The 22,133-nt window shown below is 37.1% G+C and overlaps 1 protein-coding gene across 2 annotated transcripts in view; it reads left to right on the top strand.

The window, feature by feature from the left end:
* Positions 1–22,133, top strand: part of USH2A (usherin) — a 386,355-nt gene that overhangs the window by 295,515 nt on the left and 68,707 nt on the right. For both annotated transcript variants that reach the window (XM_071805984.1, XM_071805985.1), the window contains exons 50-58: positions 1,345–1,566; positions 6,834–7,057; positions 9,443–9,653; positions 10,041–10,238; positions 10,847–11,001; positions 12,790–12,988; positions 20,508–20,615; positions 21,127–21,310; positions 21,970–22,127. In XM_071805984.1, coding sequence (XP_071662085.1) covers positions 1,345–1,566; positions 6,834–7,057; positions 9,443–9,653; positions 10,041–10,238; positions 10,847–11,001; positions 12,790–12,988; positions 20,508–20,615; positions 21,127–21,310; positions 21,970–22,127 — 1,659 coding nt within the window. The remainder of the gene's footprint in view (positions 1–1,344; positions 1,567–6,833; positions 7,058–9,442; positions 9,654–10,040; positions 10,239–10,846; positions 11,002–12,789; positions 12,989–20,507; positions 20,616–21,126; positions 21,311–21,969; positions 22,128–22,133) is intronic.

A 22,133-nucleotide genomic window follows, 5' to 3' on the forward strand; every position in this document is an offset into this window, starting at 1 on the left:
TAAAGTTATTTATACAGGAAACTCTCTAAGCATACATATTTCCCAGATGTTGTTTGGCCAGCTTGATAGCTCTAGATGTACTGAAGCACACTGGGCTGAAGGCATGAAGATTACAAATGAGGAAGGCAGGAATCTCAGTTTCTTTAACAGTAGTGCATGAAGAAGTGCAAACATCCATCCCAGAGCTAAGATGGGAGGAGAGATTCTTAAAGCAGAGTAAGATAAATAATGCTACTACCACCCAGGCACCTCTTTGGTGGGTAATCTGGGGGGGAAGGAAGGTGTTCTCCCTCACCTATTACAATTGCATCACATATTTATTTCTGACAAAAGCTGCATTGGGTTTAGGGATCCTTGTCTGTAATTCCCAACCTTTCAGAAGTAAAGGACTTGAGATATTACTTTCCATGAGAAAAATGAATTTTAAAAATCAAACCACATTTCTTTTATTAACAATCAGGAATCCAAATAATTTATTCACCTATATTACCTGTCTTCAATAGCAGAAAAAAGCCCTGCACCTTCCAAATGATATTTGAGCCACAGAAAACATTGCAGTGCCAAAAGATAATACAAAAATAGAACTTTAGGAACACTGGATCAGGTCAAGTGCAGACACTAATGAATGAAAATTATTGCCATTTACCATATTTTTTGTATTTTTTATAGCAGTGTCTATTCCATTCATAGCACAGTTTATCCCAGCCCATCATGCCATTACAGTGTCAGTCTCATTGGCAGTGTTATCGTAAAGCCTTTTCCTGCAAAAGCAGATGCTTTTGCTTAAGTAGCAGCCAAGCCCACTGATGTGATTGTGACAGTGGTACTTAATTTTTAAAGTGAGTTGAGTTCTGAAGTTCTTTGAGAGACACTGAAAAACTCTTCAAGCAATGTGAATTAGTCCTTCAAAACAAGTTTGAAATTATTATGGAAATTTTTTGCTGAGAACAAGTAGGCTGGATATTCAGTTAATCATAGAGGGAATTAATTCTCTTTACTGTGTACCTGCCTCTACCTAAATATTTTCTACTTTATAATTATTATATTTACAGGAATTATTTTTGTTGCTCTTCTCAGTTTGTCTTTGGCATGCTTGCAGTTTGATATCTTACAGAGTCTTGGCCCTGAATTCATGAATGCATGTTTCTGTAATTACTATTACAAATCAATATAATACTTTAGCATTCTAAAGTACTGAGTGATTCCATGATTTCACATGGAACATTTTATACATGAAGCTAGCAGTGTGTGAACCCAGACTTGTTGCTATCAGATGAAAGGCCTCTCAGGGATTTCAAGAGCTAGAAATGCATAAAATCTTTAATTGTATTCTTAAATTGACAGGAGAGGTATGTTGCCCTAACAAAGAGCAAAACAGAGTTTCGGTTGGAATTGGTGACTCTTGCTGTCAGGGCATGCCCTACTCCACATCAGGAGATCAAATCTGCTGTGGTGGATCCCTCCACGACAGTTTCAATCAACAATGCTGTGGTGGAGAAGTGGTAAGCACGGATTTGATCTGTTGTGGTGATGAAGAAGAAGGGACCGTGCACAGACCTCTCACAGGTGAGTAGTTTTCCAAAAAAAAAGGATCTTCATCTTTCTAATTCTCTTGTAACACTAACCATTCAGCAGTGACACACTCAGTCTTAAGGTGTGTTTGCCAGTTTATTAAAATGGTGTTGCACTTCAGTCATCTGTTCTGATAGACTGCAAAATGGTGAGCTTTTGATGAGTCTTTGCCTTTGTTCAAAAGCTGCAGGGTCTGAAAACACTTCAGAAGTTTCAAAAGGAGTGTATAATCTTTCATTATGCCAGTCAGGAAATAGAATCAGTCCCCTCTTAATGAGTAGAGCAGAGGTTAGACTTGTCCACTTTGCGCTGCCATGCATTGCAGTGCAGGGATTGTTCATTTGCCATGGAGATGTGTGGTTACTCACATAGAAACTGAAGATGATGTCATTATCTGCTTGGCTGTCTATGTCCCTCACTTTTGCAGCTAGGTAAACCTGCCGCAATTTAACATTAATAATACTTAATGCCTAGCTCTAGTCACTTGTTCATCTGTGTGTCCCTTTAGTCTCTTGCACAGCATAGGAAGTTACTCCATCTCTCAGAGGTACAATCCAAAACCTGCTTCCTCGGGAAACACACTGTGACTAGCTGGTGACAGAGATTGGAGGTATTATATTTCTACAAACCCTGTTCAGGTATTTTCACGCCTTTTCTTTCCACAGTTATTAGACAGTTATATACCACCAGCCTTAGGCTTTCTCTGCCTGACAAAAGACTTCAAAAACAACTGCGGTCTCAAAGGGGTGCCCAATTTCAAAACACAGAAATAATGATGGTTTAGTACGCAACTCTACTTGGTGTACAAAGACAAGGAATGCAGCGCTTTCACAATATGCCTGCCAGTTTGAGCCTCCGGTTGTACAACTGAAGATATTAATACATTACTAAAAATCCACATCTGAAGGTTGCACTACTTCTTTCCCAAAAAATGAGGTTTTTTTCCTCAGCTCATTGTTTGCGTTCACCAGATGCTTCAGCCACTGTGGTATGAGAAATACCCCAGTTCTTCGCTGACAGGAAGGGCTCGGCAGAAGAGCCATTGCAAGGCTTCCTGCGGTTTCCACACCATCCTACTCTTCCAGTGATGACTCACCATGTATACGCTGTTCACAGCACCGCTTGTGTGATTTTAGCTCCCCCTCACCATGATCCCTAATTGTGCCTGACCTACAGTGTCAGTGTCTATGCAGGGCTCACGCTATCGGCTCTGAACAAGGCCCTCTTGCATCGCCGCACGTTGTGCGGCTGCCGCAAGACGGGGCTGGCTCGTAAAACATCTCTTTATGTACTTTATTACTTAAACTCTTTTATTTGCCTGCAGGAGCCCTTTAACAAAATCACATTGAATTGACTTTCTCACACCAAATCAAATCTCCCTGGTCCCAGTTCAGTTGTCTTTGTCAATATGTATTTTATAAATGGAGTGAATTAACAGATGCTGTTGGAACAGAACTGCTGGGGTAGCGTTTATGTTTTTACTGCTCTCTCTGGGCAGATGAGTTGTGTAGGAGTGTAATGCAGGTATCTTGGGATGAAAGTTATGTTCTTCATTTCAGTATATATGTATTCTTAACAGGTTTTTTTTTTTTTTCCTTAAATATATATATATATTTAAAAACCCTTTATACCCCTCTCTTTAAAATGTGTTTAGCCTAAAGGGCTCTATCATTTATACCATTTTTCTTGAGAATGGGTCAGAATGACATTTTTTTGGCTATTAAAAAAGAAAACAGTGGCTTTTTCATTGTTCACAGGTTTCTGTGAGGACTTTATACTGTGAGCCAGCATACAGCTGAACACAAATACAGGTTTGAAAGATGAATTAGTGCCATAGATGAAAAGATATCGTATTCTTTTGCATTAAGCATAGAATAGATCGTGGGTTTTAATCATATCATATATATCATGCTCAATTGGCTTTTGCTTAATTTCTCAGAGTAATTCGGCCTTGCTAAATACATCATGAAAATACACAAGCCAGGCACAAAAATCTACTTGCTCTCCATCCCTATTGTTGTAATGATTCTAATGGAAATAATACTCTCATATAAAATCATAATTTACTTATCATTGGCAAATGGATAAGTAGAATTTTGCAACAATATCATAATTGGAAAGCTTATCTCATTGTCTAGAAGGGGAAAAGGCAACAGAGGTGGCTTTATGCAAAAGCTGAAATGCTTCTGAAGCTCTGTTTTGTAGTTGGCAGTGAATGTTATGATTAAAAATATAATGACAATTTAAGCCTTTTGGTAGTTTTAGTTCCTTGAAAAAAATCCTACAAGAAAAACAGCATTGATACAAGTGAAAGCCTTGTGCACAGCCTTATTGTCTCATGACCAGCTTGAACGCAGCATGTTTCTGCAGAATCTAGAGCCACATTTGCACTGAATGTTGGTTGAAGGGCTTGGATGGTAGAACCTTTTTGTTTGCCATTTTATACCTTTTTCATAGAGTTTGTCCTGAAAAAAACAAAACAAAACAAAATATATTTTTTTCTATCTCACATTACTCTTTTTTTTTTTTTTTAATAATAATTTCTGTTTTCTTAGGTTCTATTTTTCACCCCTTGTTGGCCTCATTTAGTGGGGTGACCATAGAGACATCTACTGGCAAAGGCTGGCAGTGATGCCATTGCACACACACCCTCAGCCTCACTGCTGTGGTGGGATTATCCAAACTTGTCTATTTCTGGCTATAAAGAATAATGTCAGCTAAAACCACTCTTGGATTTTGTATTTAAGGAAAAAAAAAAAAAAAAAGCTAGCACAATGCCCCTATACTGACATCCCAGACTCATGAAAGATGATGCTTTGTACTGTTGTGGTTCCTGATCTGTAAGAGTTGCAGTACTCACATGTAAGCCAAGGATTTTTGGACTAGTGTGCAATGTACACTGGTTCTGTATTTTGTTGATCCTCTATTCTGGCTCCAAAGGCTAAGCCTTTTAATGCTCATTTTTCCCTTTTGAAAGCAATGGTTTTGCAGCTTTACTAAATTAGTAATTCATCACTCAGCGATGTTTGTAAATTTTTTCAGTTGCTGGGGATGAACATGAAATAATTGTTGACAGAAATCACCGTTAGCAGGAAATATCTTTTGCAGTCCATGGATTTCCTTTTTGCTGTGATGCATTATGTGTCTATGAAACATAAATGTATAAAGTATGACACACACATTCCAGCTGATTTGCAAACAAATACTTTGTATTTTGATATTTTGCTGAATTCAGCAAGGGATTATATGAATTTCTGGATCTTTAAGCAATTGAATAAAGTGATTTTTAGAAGGCAAATCAATCCATCAATATTACATGGTCCTATTTTGTTTTTCTTAGAGCATATTTAAAATTGTACATTCAAGGTGTCAAGGTTCAGAAGTCAAGTGCTACATGTGATAAATTAAGCAAAGGTCAGAGGCTATGCAATGCAGTTTCAGAAGATTGTCTACCTCTGCCTTTGCAGCTCATTCATGCTGAAGTGATGCACTATGGGAATTACTACCAAACTCTGCTCTGCAACATCTGCTCTCCCTAAGTGAGTTAGTGCACGTCAGACATCTTTATGTCAGAATATTGCAGTGATGGATGCAGTCTTCAGAAAATGCTGCATAAAAATCTGGTGTGCCGTTCTGGCCATTAAGTGAAATTACTATTTAAATTAATGGCGCTGTCACAGTTTATCTGTGCAAAGAATGAACGCTGATTAGGGTATTAAGTAATTAGCAATTTATCACACTGGAACAAGGTTGATAATAATTAAAGAAGTAATGGTTTACCAAAGAAACTAGAAAGGGAGTCACTTCTTGTTATGTGAGTGAAATCTTGGCTGAAAAATTTAATTCAGTTAAACAAAGATGAGGTTCGCAGTGAGAGAATACAGCCTTGTTTGTTTCCATAGAGAAACAGTTCATTATCAAAATTTTAGTTTGCCTGTCAAAAGTCCCTTGGGGCTGTCTGAGTTGCTTATTAGTGTTGAATTGAGTCATTTTCTACAGTAATTCTCTACTTAAAATTGGTGGAATCTGAGGACAATTTGAAAAAAGGGTGTGAGCAGGAGGAAATATTTATCTCTTGGAGAGCTGGTGATCGCAGTTTGATTTCTGTGAATGGACCCAGCTCAGAAAACAGGTGAAGTATTCAAGTAGCATCACCTTTTTGAGTCATCCCAGTTGTTGGAATGAAATGGTCTGAATGCTTTAGCAGGATCATACCCTTAAAGAGTAATTTTCGTTATGTGTGACTTTGTAAGAGAAATTTGCTGCAATAAATGGCAGTGAGAAAAGTGGCCACTTTTGCATGTGTTTAAAATGTTGACATATAACAGAAATTATGTCAAATACTAATTACTTTGTAGATCTAAGAGTGTATCACAGCCCTGTTTGGTTTGTTTCTTCATTTGTTTGTTTTGTGATATGGTTCTAGTTGAATTAGTAATAACATTTATTTCATCGCCAATTACAGAGATATTTATAGCATTTGTTTCAGAGTTAAAATTTACCCCTTTCTTTAAATGGTAAGTGGTTCAATGCTGGTATTTCACAGTTGCAGAATCCTTCACATGAATATTTGGAAATTACAGTGGTTATAGCAAGCTTTTAATTTTAAAATGAAATTATTAAAATTAGAAGAAAGGCTGTGGAATGAATTTTGGCAGCTTATCATTTCCACTACAGAAATGCAAATTATATTTAGATAGTAACTTTTTAAAGAATATCAGATGACTGAAGCTTCACTGTGGGTATTTGTCAAGTCACCCATTCAGTTTTACATATCTAGTATGAACTCCCATTTTAAAACATAAACTATAATATGAAGCATTCTGGAATGGTAAGGTGCACTGTTGAAGGACTGCTCGTGTAAGGGGGGGAATGAATGAGACCTGACTGGAAAGTACATGGAGAAGCTTTCTCAGTTTCTACATTCTACAGGAAATTTTCATCAACAGCCTGTCTTTGACCTGCTGTGCACAGTTCCTTGATATGGCTTTTCATAGCAAAGGTTCTTATAAAAGTTAAGCAGTTGTATAAATCGATTGCAGAGAATCCCTGTTTATTGCTCTGATTCTTCATTGTTTTCAGTAGGTCTAGAAGTCAGGACACTCACTTCAGTCAACTCATGTTCAAATTTAAACTCACTTTAGCTAAATCTGTGTAATTTCAGCTGCCAAGCCATATTGCATTCTGAGCTTTCTCCTTTCCTAACTATTTGTTTATTTACTTATATTTTATATTCAGATATATTTGTTTGTTCGTTTCAGGGATGTTCTGTTGTGGGCAGGAATATGTGAATATGTCAGATACCATATGCTGCTCAGATTCCAGTGGTGAGTCCCTCACACATGTTAGAAAGAATGACCAAGTGCCAGTAAAATGCTGTGAGACTGAACTTATTCCAAAGAGCGAAGAATGCTGTAATGGAGTTGGATATAATCCTTTGAAATATGTTTGCTCTGACAAGATTTCAGCTGGAATGATGATGAAGGTAATTGATAGAAAATCTCTCGGTAGCTCTGATTTGATGATGGAAAGAGAAATACACTGTTCATAACTATTTTTCTAAAATAGGAATATAAAAACTCTTGTGTGCATTATTCATTTTCACATTACATCCATATTAATACGGAATGAGTTCACCATGATTGATGTTATTGCAATGAATTCTAAAGGAATTAATAATGATTAGCTGCCTCTGTGAAGTGTTGCCCAGCACTCCATATTAGTATGGGGGCTAAAAGCTGGCATGCTAACAAGACTGGCACGTACAGCCAGCTTCCGTTCTGTGACCACTGTTCCTGATGATGTTCCTTAAGTGGAAATTAAAATTGAAGTGGCCAGTTCTGAAGTATAAAAATGCTATTACATTTCAATTTCAGCAGGCAGTATGACATGGATTCCCCAACCTCCTAAAACCATATAAATAAAAATAAAGCAATTGATATTTTCATGATAGACTTAATCCTGATCCAACAGAAAACCAGTTACAATATTGGCATAAAATTCAGCAGTACTAGGATAGTTACCTGTATAACTTTCAGCAACAATGAGAGTGTAATGGTTTTGGTGCATTTAGTGCCTAATGAATTGTACAGTTTATTTTCACTCTAATTTAAGAGTAAACTATGCACCATAAAGGCTAACCCCATCTTTTCTAAGAGTGGCCAGTGGCTATATGTATCAACATGAGACAATTTAGCCAAAATTTCAAAGCTGCAATGTCTCGCAACTCCAGTTGAATTGACTAGAAATCTTCAAGAATTAGCATCTTGGTGTTATACGTAACCTCTAAAAAATATTGTCAACTGTTATCCCTTTTTTATATTTTTAGGAAATGATCATTTCAAAGGATGAAAATGCTGTTCATATATATGTATATTATTTTATATAAATTATTTATAGTTATATTTATCTATATTTAGACAGAGAGAGAAAGAAAGAGGATTGGATATTGTAAATTCTACAATATGGAAATCAGGTAGATATTGTGGAATTTATCACTGAAGTAAAAGGAAAAACAGACCCCATCCTGCCACATACAGGCATTCCTGTATACTTTTCGTTCATCTGTTAAGTTAATACACAAATATTTCTTCCCTCTTCTTTTCATGCCAAGGTTTTCATGTCATTTCATTTTCAGACTGAATAATTTTCTCCCAGAGAAAATCCAAGTGTTGTGATGAGTCAGCTACATTTCCTCAATGCATTGTATTAGTAGTTCATGCAAGGCAAAAAATGGCTGAGAATAGGTTAATGAATTCTGGTAGATAACATGCTAGATCCATGGCATAGGTATAATGCATAAACAAAGGAAGCGGTTTCTATTTCACTTACCTGCAGCAGAATAAGAGATAGCAGTGCTGGCTTTCTGATATGTATAGATTTACTAACATTAAAAGCACTGATATTCTGAGATGTATTCTGGAGCTACTTTATATTTGAATCCAATCCATCTGTATCCTATATCCTATACTGATGTCTATCACAATCTAATTTTTATGGAAATGCCAAGTTTGGGAAATTAAATTCGCTGAAGTTCATAATCAGACAGCAAACTCATTTCAATGGTTGAATTAAGAAATTATTAGGTATATTATTTTGTCCTTCTAAAGCTTGTAGCTTAATGGGCAGAAATGTTTGTAGCAAGTATTGCAGTACATTTCTTCCTGCAACAACCTATATTCTATGAGAATTATTGCTCTCTAGCTTATGCTTTGGCAAAAATACTATTTCATGAATTTTAATAGAAACTTGTAGAAGTTCAGTGTATATTTTTATTTCTGTGAATTGTTCTTTATGTGTTAAATATTGTAACTGTGTCAACATTTGCAGAGGTTCACTTATTGCAGCAAAACTGCTGTTCCGGACTGATGTGGTAGAAGACATGATTTATATAGCTAATGGAGAGGGTCCTCAGCTCTTGAAAGCTGCCAAGGAATTGTACAGAGGCCTCTTGAGTACTTGGCAAGCTGTGTGAGGGGCTGGGAATTTACTACTTATTTGCCACAGGATATTGGCCTTTGGAGGAGCAGACTGTTCAAATTCTTGGATTAAATCCTGATCTCATTTGATTCTGGACTCTTCTGCTTTCAACAAACCCAGTCATTTGGGCTTCCAGTGGTTAAAATTTCTGATGTTTTCAAGGACCAAATAAAACAAAAATCTGTTTCTTTTAGAAATAATTAGAAAAGCATTGATGACCAAAGACTGTAGACAGACCAAAGGCTGAAATGGTCTCCCATATGCTAGACATATTGACACACTCAATGTGATTGCCTGATTTGTATGTTGCCTAAAGACAAATACTAATGGAAGCATCTGTAATGAAAATAAGATGTGGTAAATATACTAAAATTGAATGTGTATTCCTTAGGTAAAAGAAGAATGCAAAGCTAATATCCTCTGCCCTTTATCTATGGCGGCAACAGCACATTGTGGAAAGTGTGACTTTGATCCTAGGGAGAATATCTGTGCATGGATAAAAGGTTCACAGAGTGCTACAGAAAAGGAAATAAAAGAAGGTGTGTGTCCAACTGAAGAGGAGACTGTCTACACAGGAAATCCAAACCAGTATTCATTTACAGGTAAGGAAAAGTGGCATATCAGATGGTGATTTGCTAGTGTATTTACTTCACTGTGGAGGAAAGGATGTCCTGAATGCTATCAGGTATTCTAATGAAATGTAAAGCAATTGTAGGGAAGTAACATTCTTTAAGAAGTCATCTGCGAATCAGGACAATATCTTCAGGGAAATGAGTCGCAAGAAATTAGTTGAATACATAAGGTTTAAACAATGTTCACAAAAGTTGGTAGAAGTATTGCTATATCAGAAAATGGCCCTAACTAAAAGAAATCTGTCTTTAAACACAGGAGTAATCCCATAGGCACAGGTTTAAAAAAAAAAAAAAAAAAGGAAAAAAAATTGTATTTGATGAGACTGAGATGATCCATATGTAACTTTCTTTTTCTAGACCTGAACCTCAAACCTTTTATCACATATGAGTACAGGGTGGCTGCTTGGAATAGCTATGGAAGAGGCTTCAGTGAAATTAGCAGAGCTGCCACTAAGCAAGATGTGCCACAGGGTGTAACTCCACCAAAATGGGCCAAAGTGGATAATCGGGAAGACATGATACTTCTGAACTGGGAAGAACCACTTCAACCAAATGGTATTGATACATGTTTTGAAAGAAAAAAAAAAAAAGAGAGAGTGTGTTCTATCATTCAATTGACAGTGTTCCAAACTCACAAAATATTTCTTAATTAATCACTGGCACTGAAATATACATATTCCTAAACTCTGCAAGAAGGATTTGCTCTTCATTGAGATAATTTTCATTGCAAATAAGCGTGGAGTCTAACTTCATAGAAGACAATTTAGGCTGTCTCTAAGAAGTGCCCAGAAGACTCTTTTGAGAACAGTTGTAGTGATGCTTGGCAAATATGATCAGAAAATAACAATCATATTACAACATGTTTTGGGACTCGGGTGGGTGGGGGAGTGGGTGATACTCATGTTTCTTTCAGGAAACCTCGCTTGTTATTTTCAAACAGTGAGAAAACACTCTTAAAAACTGAGATGTACTGAGATGTTGATGTAGAATTTGAGGAGAGTAGCTGGTAATTCACCTTAGCCATTTAAGCAGGATGATTGTCTGTTACAGTGGTCGCCTAGAGATTTCATTTAATATTTTCTGTGTGCAGAGTAGGTTGCTATAGCATACCATCACACAGGATTTCTCAGCTAACAAAAGGGAAAACTTTTTTTCTGCAATAGGTCTTATTATTCACTACATCATTCTCCGAAATGGAATCGAGCGTTTCAGAGGAACAGAAATGAGCTTCACAGACACAAGTGGTGTCCAGCCATACCAAGAATATTCTTACCAGCTGCGAGCCTGCACTGTTGCTGGTTGCGCAGACAGCAGCCAGGTTAGTGAATTGGTCTGTATGGAACTGGTGCCAGAATTTTATCAGCCATTATGGTAACATAAAAATGCTTTTGGAAAGGTGTAATTTGAAGACATGCTGATTGTTGAGTAAGTGAAGAACATCAATAATCTAATTTGATTCAGCTACTGAGAGGCGATTATTTGGAACCTAAGGCTTGTGCGAGTGGAAGAAGAAAGCAGCATCTCAGTCTTGGCAAAGATGAAATTGTACTGTAGGAACTGATGTTTGTTAAAGAGAAAGCTCCACATAATATGATAGAGTAAGGAATATTAAAATGCACTTTATCTAGGCCTTGAAATTAAATCTTTTTATCTCACTAGGAGGTCTATAGCCTCTTCTTCCTTGGTATTCCTTAGTTTATCTGCCCCAGCTCTAGTCTATCAATTTGTTCAACAACCTTCTTATTCTGAGCCTCCTTCCACTATATTACCCTTCACTGGCTTTCCATGTCTGCACCTGCTTCAGGCTTTATACTCCCTTTGTGTACAACCTGCCCCTGCTTCAGTTTTAAGCAAAAAGAATTTCTTCCCTCCCTTTGTGTCACTGCTTCCTTTCCTCTCGTATCACTTCAAATCACAGATGACTTTTACCAGCGTTACTATTAAACCAACTCTAGTTTCTATTCTGCAAAGTACTGGCCTTATTCATCACTTGGAAAAACTGTTTCTTAGGTGACTTCTGTTTCACAGTAATATCCTTGCCTCTATGAAAATTAATTTCCAGGACTACAAGTGTAAGGTCTGTGGGGCAGAGGTGGGGAATAACAACTGTGCTTTGCTTTGTAATTATAATATCTATCGGATTGAAAAGTTTGGTTATTTTGTTTTGTTTTCAGGTGTTTAAATGTTTTTCTTATTGGTGTAAATCTCAGCCAAAATTATAAGAAACACTGATGCAGAGGGATGAAGATAGGCACATAGTGATCTGCAAGCTATATAGACACAACTACTGCCACCATTGGCCTGAGCTAATAAATCCTGCTTATTTTACTTATCTGTAATTAAGGAGTTTAGTGTTGCAAACACTGAAGTCTGCAAGTAGGGACTGATTCTACCAAATGCACTAAGACCATATATTAGAGAGGGCATATTTTATATTTACAGCATAGTATAAATACTTTATGGTGGTAATAATGGAAAAAGAAAAGTGATTCTCAAAGAGAAAAAGGTCTGACTCACTTATTAAAACTGTAATTTGGAAATGCCTCTGCAGAAGATGGTAGAAATGTGTCAATAGACAATTAAGTGTTTCTTTCTTTGTTTTTTTTTTTTTTTTTTAGAAAGACCTCAACAACTGCAAAGTTATTGTATCTTTCAAAATCTTTTGTTTCCTTACAATAATATTGAGTTGAAAATAACTACAAGAGAGTTCAGATTGCATGGGATATATGGAGGCTTAGCTCCATGTTTACTGGTGCTTAAAATATATGAAATCAGGCAGTTAAAATGCAGAGACACTGACAAACCATATGGAAGAGAGTTATCAAGAGTTTTCAAGCAATACAGTTTTCGTTGTTTCACTTTGTGCTATACACTGCAGCTAAAACATGGTGAAACCTGTTGTGATAAATTGTAGACATAGACTTATGTAATGTATTCAAGGTCAGATTTCATTGTGAAAAAGGAGGAAAAAAGTAACTGGTTCTCCAGGACCTTGGTAATGATATGCCAGCCCAAACAACATTTTAAAACAAAAGTGACATTCTCATTGATCATGGTATCTAGTGTACTATTACATTAAATTGCTGTTTAATTCATATGTCTTCAGGTAGTTGCAGTCACTGTCCAAGGAGTCCCAGAGAGTGTTCAGCCACCAGACGTCAGTGCTTTGAACTCAACAGCATTACATTTAAGCTGGATTGCACCCAAGAAACCAAATGGCATCATCAGAGAGTACCAGATCAGTCAAGTAGGAAAAGGACTTATATACACTGATGTTGCAAGCGGAATGCAGCACACAGTATCAGGTAAGGAGGCAGAGCTCTCTGACAGGCTAATGTCTAGTCCTTAAGATATAAAACAGTATTAACATATTAAAAATCCTACTCGTCAGTAACTTTAAAATCCTCAGTACTGTGCACAGTTTAGAATGCTTTATCATAACTTTACATATCTTAAATTTATTTTTTCAATAATTTCTGGATGCTGTTTGTTAAAATATTGATAGATTTGATTTAAAATTTTATAACAAATCTATGCAGCTAGATTCAAGATGAACACTTTGTGGTGTGCTCAAGGTCTCAGGTATTCTGTGTTGGCTTGCCACTCCACACAGATTTAACTCTCTCTTTTACTGTCATTAATGTGCAACAATGCAACTGAAGTCACTAGTGCTGCTGTGAGGAGAGGAGAGGAGAGGAGAGGAGAGGAGAGGAGAGGAGAGGAGAGGAGAGGAGAGGAGAAGGATCTTCAAGAGCTCATCAGTTGGTAATGGACGGGTACAAATGGTGCCATGATCGGAATGTAGTAACAATTTTCAGTGCTCCAAACTATTGCTACCATTGTGGCAACCAGGCTGAAATTATGGAACTTGATGATACTCTAAAATACTAATTTTTGCAGTTTGATCCAGCACCACATAGAGGTGAAACGCATATTACTTGTCGCACCCCAGACTACTTCCTGTAGAGAGATTTTGGACCTGTACAGTATTGCCATGAACCATATGTTGACCTAAAGAAAATGGGAAAAGCAACAGTAACTCCAGAGTGTCAGAAAATATTTAACATTCGAACTTGTTTTCACATGGACCAAAAGACATGTCATATTCAAATACAAAGCCTCTTGTCATCAACAACTGTGACCACTTTAGAATGAACCAGTTCATTGCGTGCTGAAGCAATATTGTTGGTCAAGAAACCAGTTTCTGGTGTAACATTATTTATAGTTACTTTTGCTTTCTCTGAGAGACTGCAAATAATAAGATGTAGACATTAACACTTCGTGAATACATTTAACTTTCCATTTAGCTATAGCTTTATTCAGCATGACTGTAGATAAGGGTAGCAGCAATCATTGGAGCTTAAAGAACATTTTAAAAATAAGTACTAAGGCCTCATATTTGTTCTGAAACTGTTTTATTTTCAGGGAATACTGTTTCTGGATTCTGTTTATAATCTCATATAATGCTTGTAGCCTTTTTCTAAATACTTGGTAAAATTTCACTAGTGTGTGTATATCTGAAAGAAACTTTACTCAAGGGATTGTGGGGGAAGATTTAACTCAGACCTCAAATGTATTATTTTCACGTATTCAATTTTTAGTTATATTTGGATGTTACATTGAAGCAAAATTACTTTTAGAAATGTTTCTATTGAACACCAAATGGGAACATAAGCATTCTGGGATATCTTTTTCACTTTTTGACCTCAGGATGCTCATCAAATTCTTGTATTTATGTTTTTCAGAAATACTTTTCTTTTTATTTTCTATTTTTTTTTCACCTGAGTAGGAAATGTAGAGATTCTTTTGATGTACATGACATCTGACAGCCTCCCAAAGAGTGTAAGTTGACTTAGGGCACATAAAACCTACACAGCATATATGGCACTCTCAACCACCCCTCCAAGCATGAGCCCTGAGCTGGAGTAGATCTCTTAGTGCTTTAAAAGAGTTTGTCCTTGCTGTAGTCACTCACAGAGGAGTAAAGGATTGCTGTTCCTCTTCGACAATATCATGCTCAAGTGTGAAATTCATCAACTGTATATTATGCCTGTCTCCATATTCAGTGCTTCTGGACATGAGATATTAGCTAGAGTATGCCAGCTGGTGGCACATGATCTAGAATTGCTGTTTTAAGTTTCTACTGTAAAGAACACCTAACTAACAAGGAATGATTTATCAAACCCATTTGAAAAGTACTTCTCATGCTCCCACTTCCTTCCCAAAAGGCAGTTGCACCTCCAGAGTAACTGAGAGTTTAATGCATACAATAATATTTTTCTTACTACTTGGAAAGGTGAGAAAATGAAATTACTCTCTGAGAAACAAGGATCTTTTTTTTCCCTTTTGTGTGCCTGTTCTGTTAAGCCACTGCCCAATGCTGCCATGTTAGGCCAGGAGTGAAATAAGTGATCGTTCCTCCTAACAGTCATAATCAAATCTTGTGCTGTTTTATGCAGGACCTTCCTTGGGTAATAACATGTAATTCTTGACACTGATTTAGCAATGTGGATAATTATTGCCCTCTAAATTAAAAGAATAAGATAAAACAATCAAATTTATTTCATACGTACTCTCAGATGTTTGAACTGTCATCTTATTCCCTGTGGATGTATGTTTTCATTTTCTTATCTTGCTTTTTTCTTTTTTTTTTTTTTTTTAATATTTTTTTTTAACTGTGTTTTTTCCCTGAGCAACAGTTGAACATTAATGAAGCTGTAGCATTAGTATTTCTTGAGACTTTGAATCTAGGGTCTTGCAAATAATAGACGAGAAGGCTAGCACCTTGCCACTGCACCATTGTCTTGCTGCTTATTTTTAATTACATCAAAGCTTTGGAAACATGATCCCACAAATGCTTTGTGGGAATAGCGGTGAATGTGCTCATCATGTGAAATCCATAAATTGCTTATAATCCTCTCAAGATGTTAAAAAAAGCATTAAGTAATTGAAGACAGGAAGTCCTCAGTTAATTATTTAGAGGTGTTATCAATGCTTTAAGCAAACTGAAGCATTTTCTGCTATCTCACTGAGTTGAATGCCACTGGGACCTAGGGGCAGCAGCCATCATCTTCTCATATTCTCTAATGCAAACAGCACATGGCAGCTTGTCAATAAAAGACCTTTTTATATCATTTATTACTGAACACTTCCACTACCCTGTACAGAACAATTTGGATGACAGTTATGGCATTGTTTCACTTTGTGTTACTACTACTTTACAAATGGGCCTGCTAATGCTTTGCAGTGGGGGCCAGGCAGAGGGTAAGACTGAAGAAAATAATTAGAGGAATTGTAAAAGAAAGCTAAGAGTGCCATCTTCAGCAGCAGCAGATGGGTTTATAGCAAAGATTCTTCTCAGCTCCCCCTTTTTAGTACACTAAAGATAGTATCCCAAGTAAGAGGCTTTGTCAAGAATTTGTAGGACCGATCATCTTTAGGTAAAAGCCAAGCAAGATTGTTGACATCTATTTTAGTAAAAGGAACAATATTAATTGATACTTTATGACTGAATGGTTTGATATTCTTTCATCTGAACATATTCTCCATTTCAGGGTAGTGAAAACTGAAGGGATACAAAAAGGTTGTCACTGGTCAACTCTATCTCCATGCAGTACTGAATCATTAGTGCTATTTATCTAAAGGAAACTCTTGGGAGTGGAGGGCTCGTGTGAGGCTGTGGTCAGCAATCTGACATCCTCCTGAATAAAATTCCCATGGTACAGCCCAGGAGTGTTAGCCTAGGAGCTAATTACTGACCTTGCTGGAGCCATACCCACAAATGGAGACAAACAGTATCAGAAAGAATTGATTTGGCTAATAGGGGAATGCATTCTTAAAAAAACCAAAAACAAAAACCAAAAACCAACAAAAACCAAAACACACACAAAAAAACCCAAACCAAAACAAAAACAACAACGACAAAAACAAACAAACAAACACAAACAAACCAAACCAAAACCCACCACTGTTTCACAACCTTTTGGCAAATGATGAATGCTGCCATAACAAAATATAGTCCTAAATCAAATAAATAAATAAATAAACAGGTAAAATATTAAAGCAAAAACAAAAAGGGAGAAGTATCCTCTAGTGAACAATCCAGCAGAGAAATTGGGAAAGCAAAATGCTGTTTATGTTTCAAGATTATCTTGTTATTTTTATTATTAATTACATACATAGATTTGCACAGAGCTTTCCAAAGTGTACATAAGATGATGTGTTTAATGCAAAGCTTTAATAATCTATATAAAAATCTGCAGTCACTGCTCCATGTATGACTAGAGGTTTCAGATACCAGAATTTCACCAATAAATTTAGCGAAACCATGTGCTCTTTTTTTAATGCCCATTTTTCTCTTTAAAGTGTAGTTGAAAATGAGTATTGCTTTATTATGCATGTTTCCTTTAAAAGTGAACATGACTCCCTTTAGGGGAATTCAAGTAATTTGTTGCCACAGTAATCTTTCCTATCCTGAAATGTTAAATACTTGGCTTTCCTCCATGCCTTTGCCTCTCCCTAGTCTGGAACTGTCATTTTCTCCCTTCTTACTTTTTTACGGCATGTTCAGATGATTTTTCTTCTCCTCTAGTTCATGATTAGGTTACAGCCAGGGCTGTCCCTCTGAGTCATCTCTTTATTTTCTCTCCTTCATGTCTTGTTCAATTTGTAAGCAGCCTGCCTATCTTCTGTTCACTATTTTACCTTTCCACATAATTGTTGCTTATTCTTTCTCTCCATTTGTTTGTAATATAGTTTAATTAAAATATCTCCATAATGGCTATAAGCAAGGATTTGTTTATAAACAAAGATCTTGCACAGACTTTTTTCTTGTCACAGAATCAAATTGTTCTTGATGTAATTACGATTAGGCACATGAGTTACATCAAAAGTATGTTATTAAGGTCACCAAGCCAAGCACTTAAAAATTGACCTGTATAATACTTCTCAATTGACCTGTGTAATCCTAATTCAGCCTCTCTCACACAAGCAGTCTGCATTACATAGTAGCAGATCCTTTATACATAGGATTACTGTCTCATTCAATCCACAAACTGTGTCTCTTCTGGGGGGAAAGCAAATAAATAAGTAAATACTCCTTTTACGTAGGACTGCTGCCTCAGCATTTGCGGTTCCATAGATTTATTCCTTCTGGCAATCTCAGTGTAGAGGGGCCTAATTCTGTACCTGCCCAAAGCTAAATTTCCTTTCTGTTTGGCAGAAGTCAGGGAGGTGCAAGCCCAAGGTTTGTGTGAATGTGGAGCACAGCAAGGTACGCAAACAGGGATGATGCCAGCCCAGAGGAATAGAATGTGGATTGCTGATGGGTTGGTGGCACTGGCTGCCAGAAGGAAGAATGGAGAGGGTCGGTGTCCTGGGCAGATGGCCAAATGGCAGCACACAGGGCCGCCACACTGCTGCAGTGTGCCCTCACGTCAGCTCTGCCGAACTGCTGCCAGCCTCACCCGGGGCCTTCCCCCAGCCCTGCCCTGGGGACCAGCACCCCATTTCAGCCCAGCCTTCTGCCCTCCAGCCCTGCCCTGCCCTGCCCTGCCATTGGCCACACCAAAACCAGGCCACCCACGGCCCCATGTCCCAGGGAGGTCCCTGGGCTGAGGCTATGCCCAGGCTGCCCCACTCCACAGATAGTGCGATGGGACAGACCCTGGCAGGTCTCTTGAATCCTGTGAGATGCTGGATTAAAAAGTTCCAGTGAGTGAACTGTGGGATGGCCCAGGGGGGAGATGGTCTCTGGATCAAGGCAGCTGGCTTCTGTCCTGGCTCTGCAAGGCATTCATTTCTGTTCAGTCTACGGTACCAAGGAAGACACATTTCAGGCTTTCAAGCTTTCACAGCTTGTCGCAACTACGTCATCTTTATTTTTCAGACACCCTGCCTGAGACCTGGGGCCTGAATTGCTAATTCCTGAGCTCTCTGAGCTGCAGCTGAAGGCACCAGGGGTTGCACTCAAATGTATGAAATTTTGCATAACACCAAGTCCTCTGACAGCCAGGTCCCAGACATCCCAAACGGCTTGCTGTCAGGTCCAGGGAGGTTTCAGATTCTCTGCCTCTTTGTGTCTGCATCTTGTTTCTGAGCGAGAGATTTTTTTTTTTCTTCTTTTTTTCCTTTTAATTCTTCTGTTATTGCAACAAGCCACTTGCAATGCTCAGCTGGTTGGTGTTAGTAAAGCAACTATATGCACTAGGGGTGGACACTACCAAAAATTTTCAAATTACCTACAGGCCAGAGACCACTTGCTGGAGGGAATTTTTTATAGGACTGTGACACAGACCCTGTATGCAAAAGGGATCAATTTGTGTCATAGAGTGTCCTAATGCTGAGGTTTCCTAGTTTATGAGTGTTCAATTTTGCACTCTTAATATTTTCTCAGACTTTTTTGTTATGTATAATTTGTTTCTTATAATTCTTCTCATTGCATTCATGAACAGGAACTTTTAAAAAATGTGTTATGAGGTGTTAACAAGAAGGTCCTTGAAAAAATGCAAGAGAGAGGTTTCCAGTGTCTGTGAGTGATAATATCATCTTTAACATCAACTTCGAGACATACCCACAAGAGTAGTTTGGCAAAGACCCTGTAACCTGGGCTGGAGCATGCCCTGTGAAGCATCTGATCAAGCGGTTAAAGCTGAACTCTGAGATGTTCAAGACAGGCTCGCAGTGGTCTGCATGTTTAATGATTTAGCTGCAAGAGGCTTTTAATAGGTTTGCAGAAATGGCTATTTTGACAGCTTAGTATCTTAACCAAATTTCACGTACAGTTTTATGAGGAGTCCTAAAGTCAAATTCTTAAGCTGCAGGTAACTTGATGTCAAATCCAAAGGCATTGACACACAGCACAAGGATGTTTGAAAATTTCCAAGGAAAGGTCAAAGCAATATATTCTGTCTTAGTCTCATTCAAGGATGGCCAGCATAGAAGATATGAACTGAAAAAATAATTTTTTTAAAAAATACAGGTAACTAAAATTAATATCTTATAATGGAGAGGGCTTGGTTGTCAGTCTTGTTTCTAACTGCTTTATAGCATTTATGGTAAAATCTTATAAAAAACAGGGGAAAAATTTGAACAAATGTAAGTTGGGAAGGGAGCAAGCACAGATTGTCTTTTGACTTGTTTGCAAGATAGTAGAAGATTTCATGTTCAACTAAGAGAGTATTTTATTATCTTTTCTTATTGTTGCAAATATACTTATAATACATTTTCAAAACATTACAGGCTCTTCAGCTTTCGAGTCCAAAACTCTAAGCAATTGCACTTTCAGATGCTTATCAGCTGTAAACCTTTTAATTTCTACGACCATTAACAATGATGGAAATTATGTCTGTGCCAAGTATGTTTAGATGCCTTCCAGTTAATTTTTAACAATTTTATACAGGCAGAAGTATAGGTTAAAAAACCCAATGAAACACACCTCAGAGACTGGCTAAATTTTCAGATGGTAATCTCTCTAGAGATCTCGACTGTTGTATCTGCATGGCAAGTGCCACATAAGTTAGTTGATTTGAAGCTAATTCAGATATGTCTATAGGAAGGACATCCGTAGATCTATTGCAGCATAGGCACACATTCAATCTGAATTGTTTTGTTAGGTCTTTTAAGCTACTAGAGGACACATATCTAAATTAGCAATAATTCACCATTTCAGTATTATTCAAATGTAAAATTAGAATGGCTCATACTTTTTTGTTTGCCAAAAATACTAAAAGTTAACTTGAAGTCCAGTAGTTTTCTATGTAGTGATACAATTCTTGGAATATCAGATGTCAACATCTCAGTCTAAACTCTCTCTGTTCTTTCTAGGTCTCCAGCCGTACACTAATTACAGCTTCATCCTTACTGCATGCACATCTGCCGGCTGTGCTTATAGCCAACCGTTTTCAGGTCAAACTTTACAAGCTGCTCCTTATGGTAAGGGAAGAAGGCATTCTTTTAGAACTGCAAAGAAATGGTCATATGGGCTTGTATTTTCTAAAGGTTTAACAAGCTGCAAAACCCCACTATCATCAAGTTATCATTTATAAATTTACACAAAAAAATTCATCTCTCTTAGAATATTTGTATCGTAACACACTCTCTATATTGACTGCCTGGCATTGCATTTCTACTTTCTTTTTGTAATGATTTCCCCAAGTTAGAATTAGCAGATGCATATTTTTTATATGCAGAGACAACTGGGAATATAAAGGCTGCAGCCTTTGGCCTCGTTCTCCATTAACCTGTACCTTGTCTATTTGGTTGCATTTGATATAAGATTAATAAAGAAAGTGTATTAAATGTTGTCATTGTCTCTGGCAATGTTTTATGCTTTTATTACATTGCTGAAAGCAGCAGTGTAAACTGTGGGGGAAAAAAAAAAAAACCAAAAATCAAAACTTTATATTTCTGGCATAAAATTAAAATAGTGTCATGATATTAATAGGGGTATGGCCAAAACCTCATCACATCATAGTCAGCTCAACAGAAGTGGAAATCTACTGGACAGAACCAAAGAAACCAAATGGACTCATTACTCAGTATCGATTATTTCGTGATGGAGAAGAGATTTTCCTGGGTGGCCGTACAGACCTGAATTTCACAGATGTTAACCTGCAGCCTAACAGTAGGTAAGACACATTAAAGAGCTCTGGTAACATGTGAAATATCTTCAAAATACATGTGTTTGTGAAATATACAAAATATAAGTTACTCTTTTAACAAAAGAAAAATCTCTTACAATATTACTTGATTACTGAAAAATCGGTAGCCTTTAACAAAGAACTTGTCTGTTTTTACTTTTCTGAGAAAAGGTCATTCTGATTCAAAAGGGGGAGGCTTTTTTTTTCATTGTTTGGTTGTTGCAGTCTCATTGGTTGTATTTTTCCCTCATGGAATATATCAGAAAAATTTAAGTCTTTATACAGCAGACAGGACTGAATATGGCTTATAGTGCTTCTGTGCATATGGAACATGCTGGCTCAAAAGTAGCAGCTGCTGATTTTTTAGTAGAGACCATTCTGAAATTGGCTTTGGCACTTTTTCAGTCAATACTTCTCTCTGTTATGTAAGCTAATGTGAATTTTAGTATTAAAATTATTATTATAAGTAAATAGTTACTTTTCTCACATTACGAAAACTTATAAGTGAAAATCTTCACTAATGCAATATTTGTAATACTCTTTGTATAGCCTATTCACTTTAAATTGGTGAAAGTGGAAATGTTCTATTACTGATATGCGTAAAGCTTCTAACCATAGTGTCTACTGATCTTTTTGTGTTTGCGCAGATATGTTTACCAGCTGGAAGCCAGCACTTGGGGCGGCAGCAACGCTAGTGATAAATATGTTATACAAACACCAGTAGGAACACCAGAGAAAATTCATGTCCCATATAATGTCACAGTAATTGACGCATATTCTATATTTCTAGCTTGGGACGTGCCAGGTAAAA

This window comes from Patagioenas fasciata, chromosome 3, assembly GCF_037038585.1.
Source record: "Patagioenas fasciata isolate bPatFas1 chromosome 3, bPatFas1.hap1, whole genome shotgun sequence".
NCBI lineage: Eukaryota > Metazoa > Chordata > Aves > Columbiformes > Columbidae > Patagioenas > Patagioenas fasciata.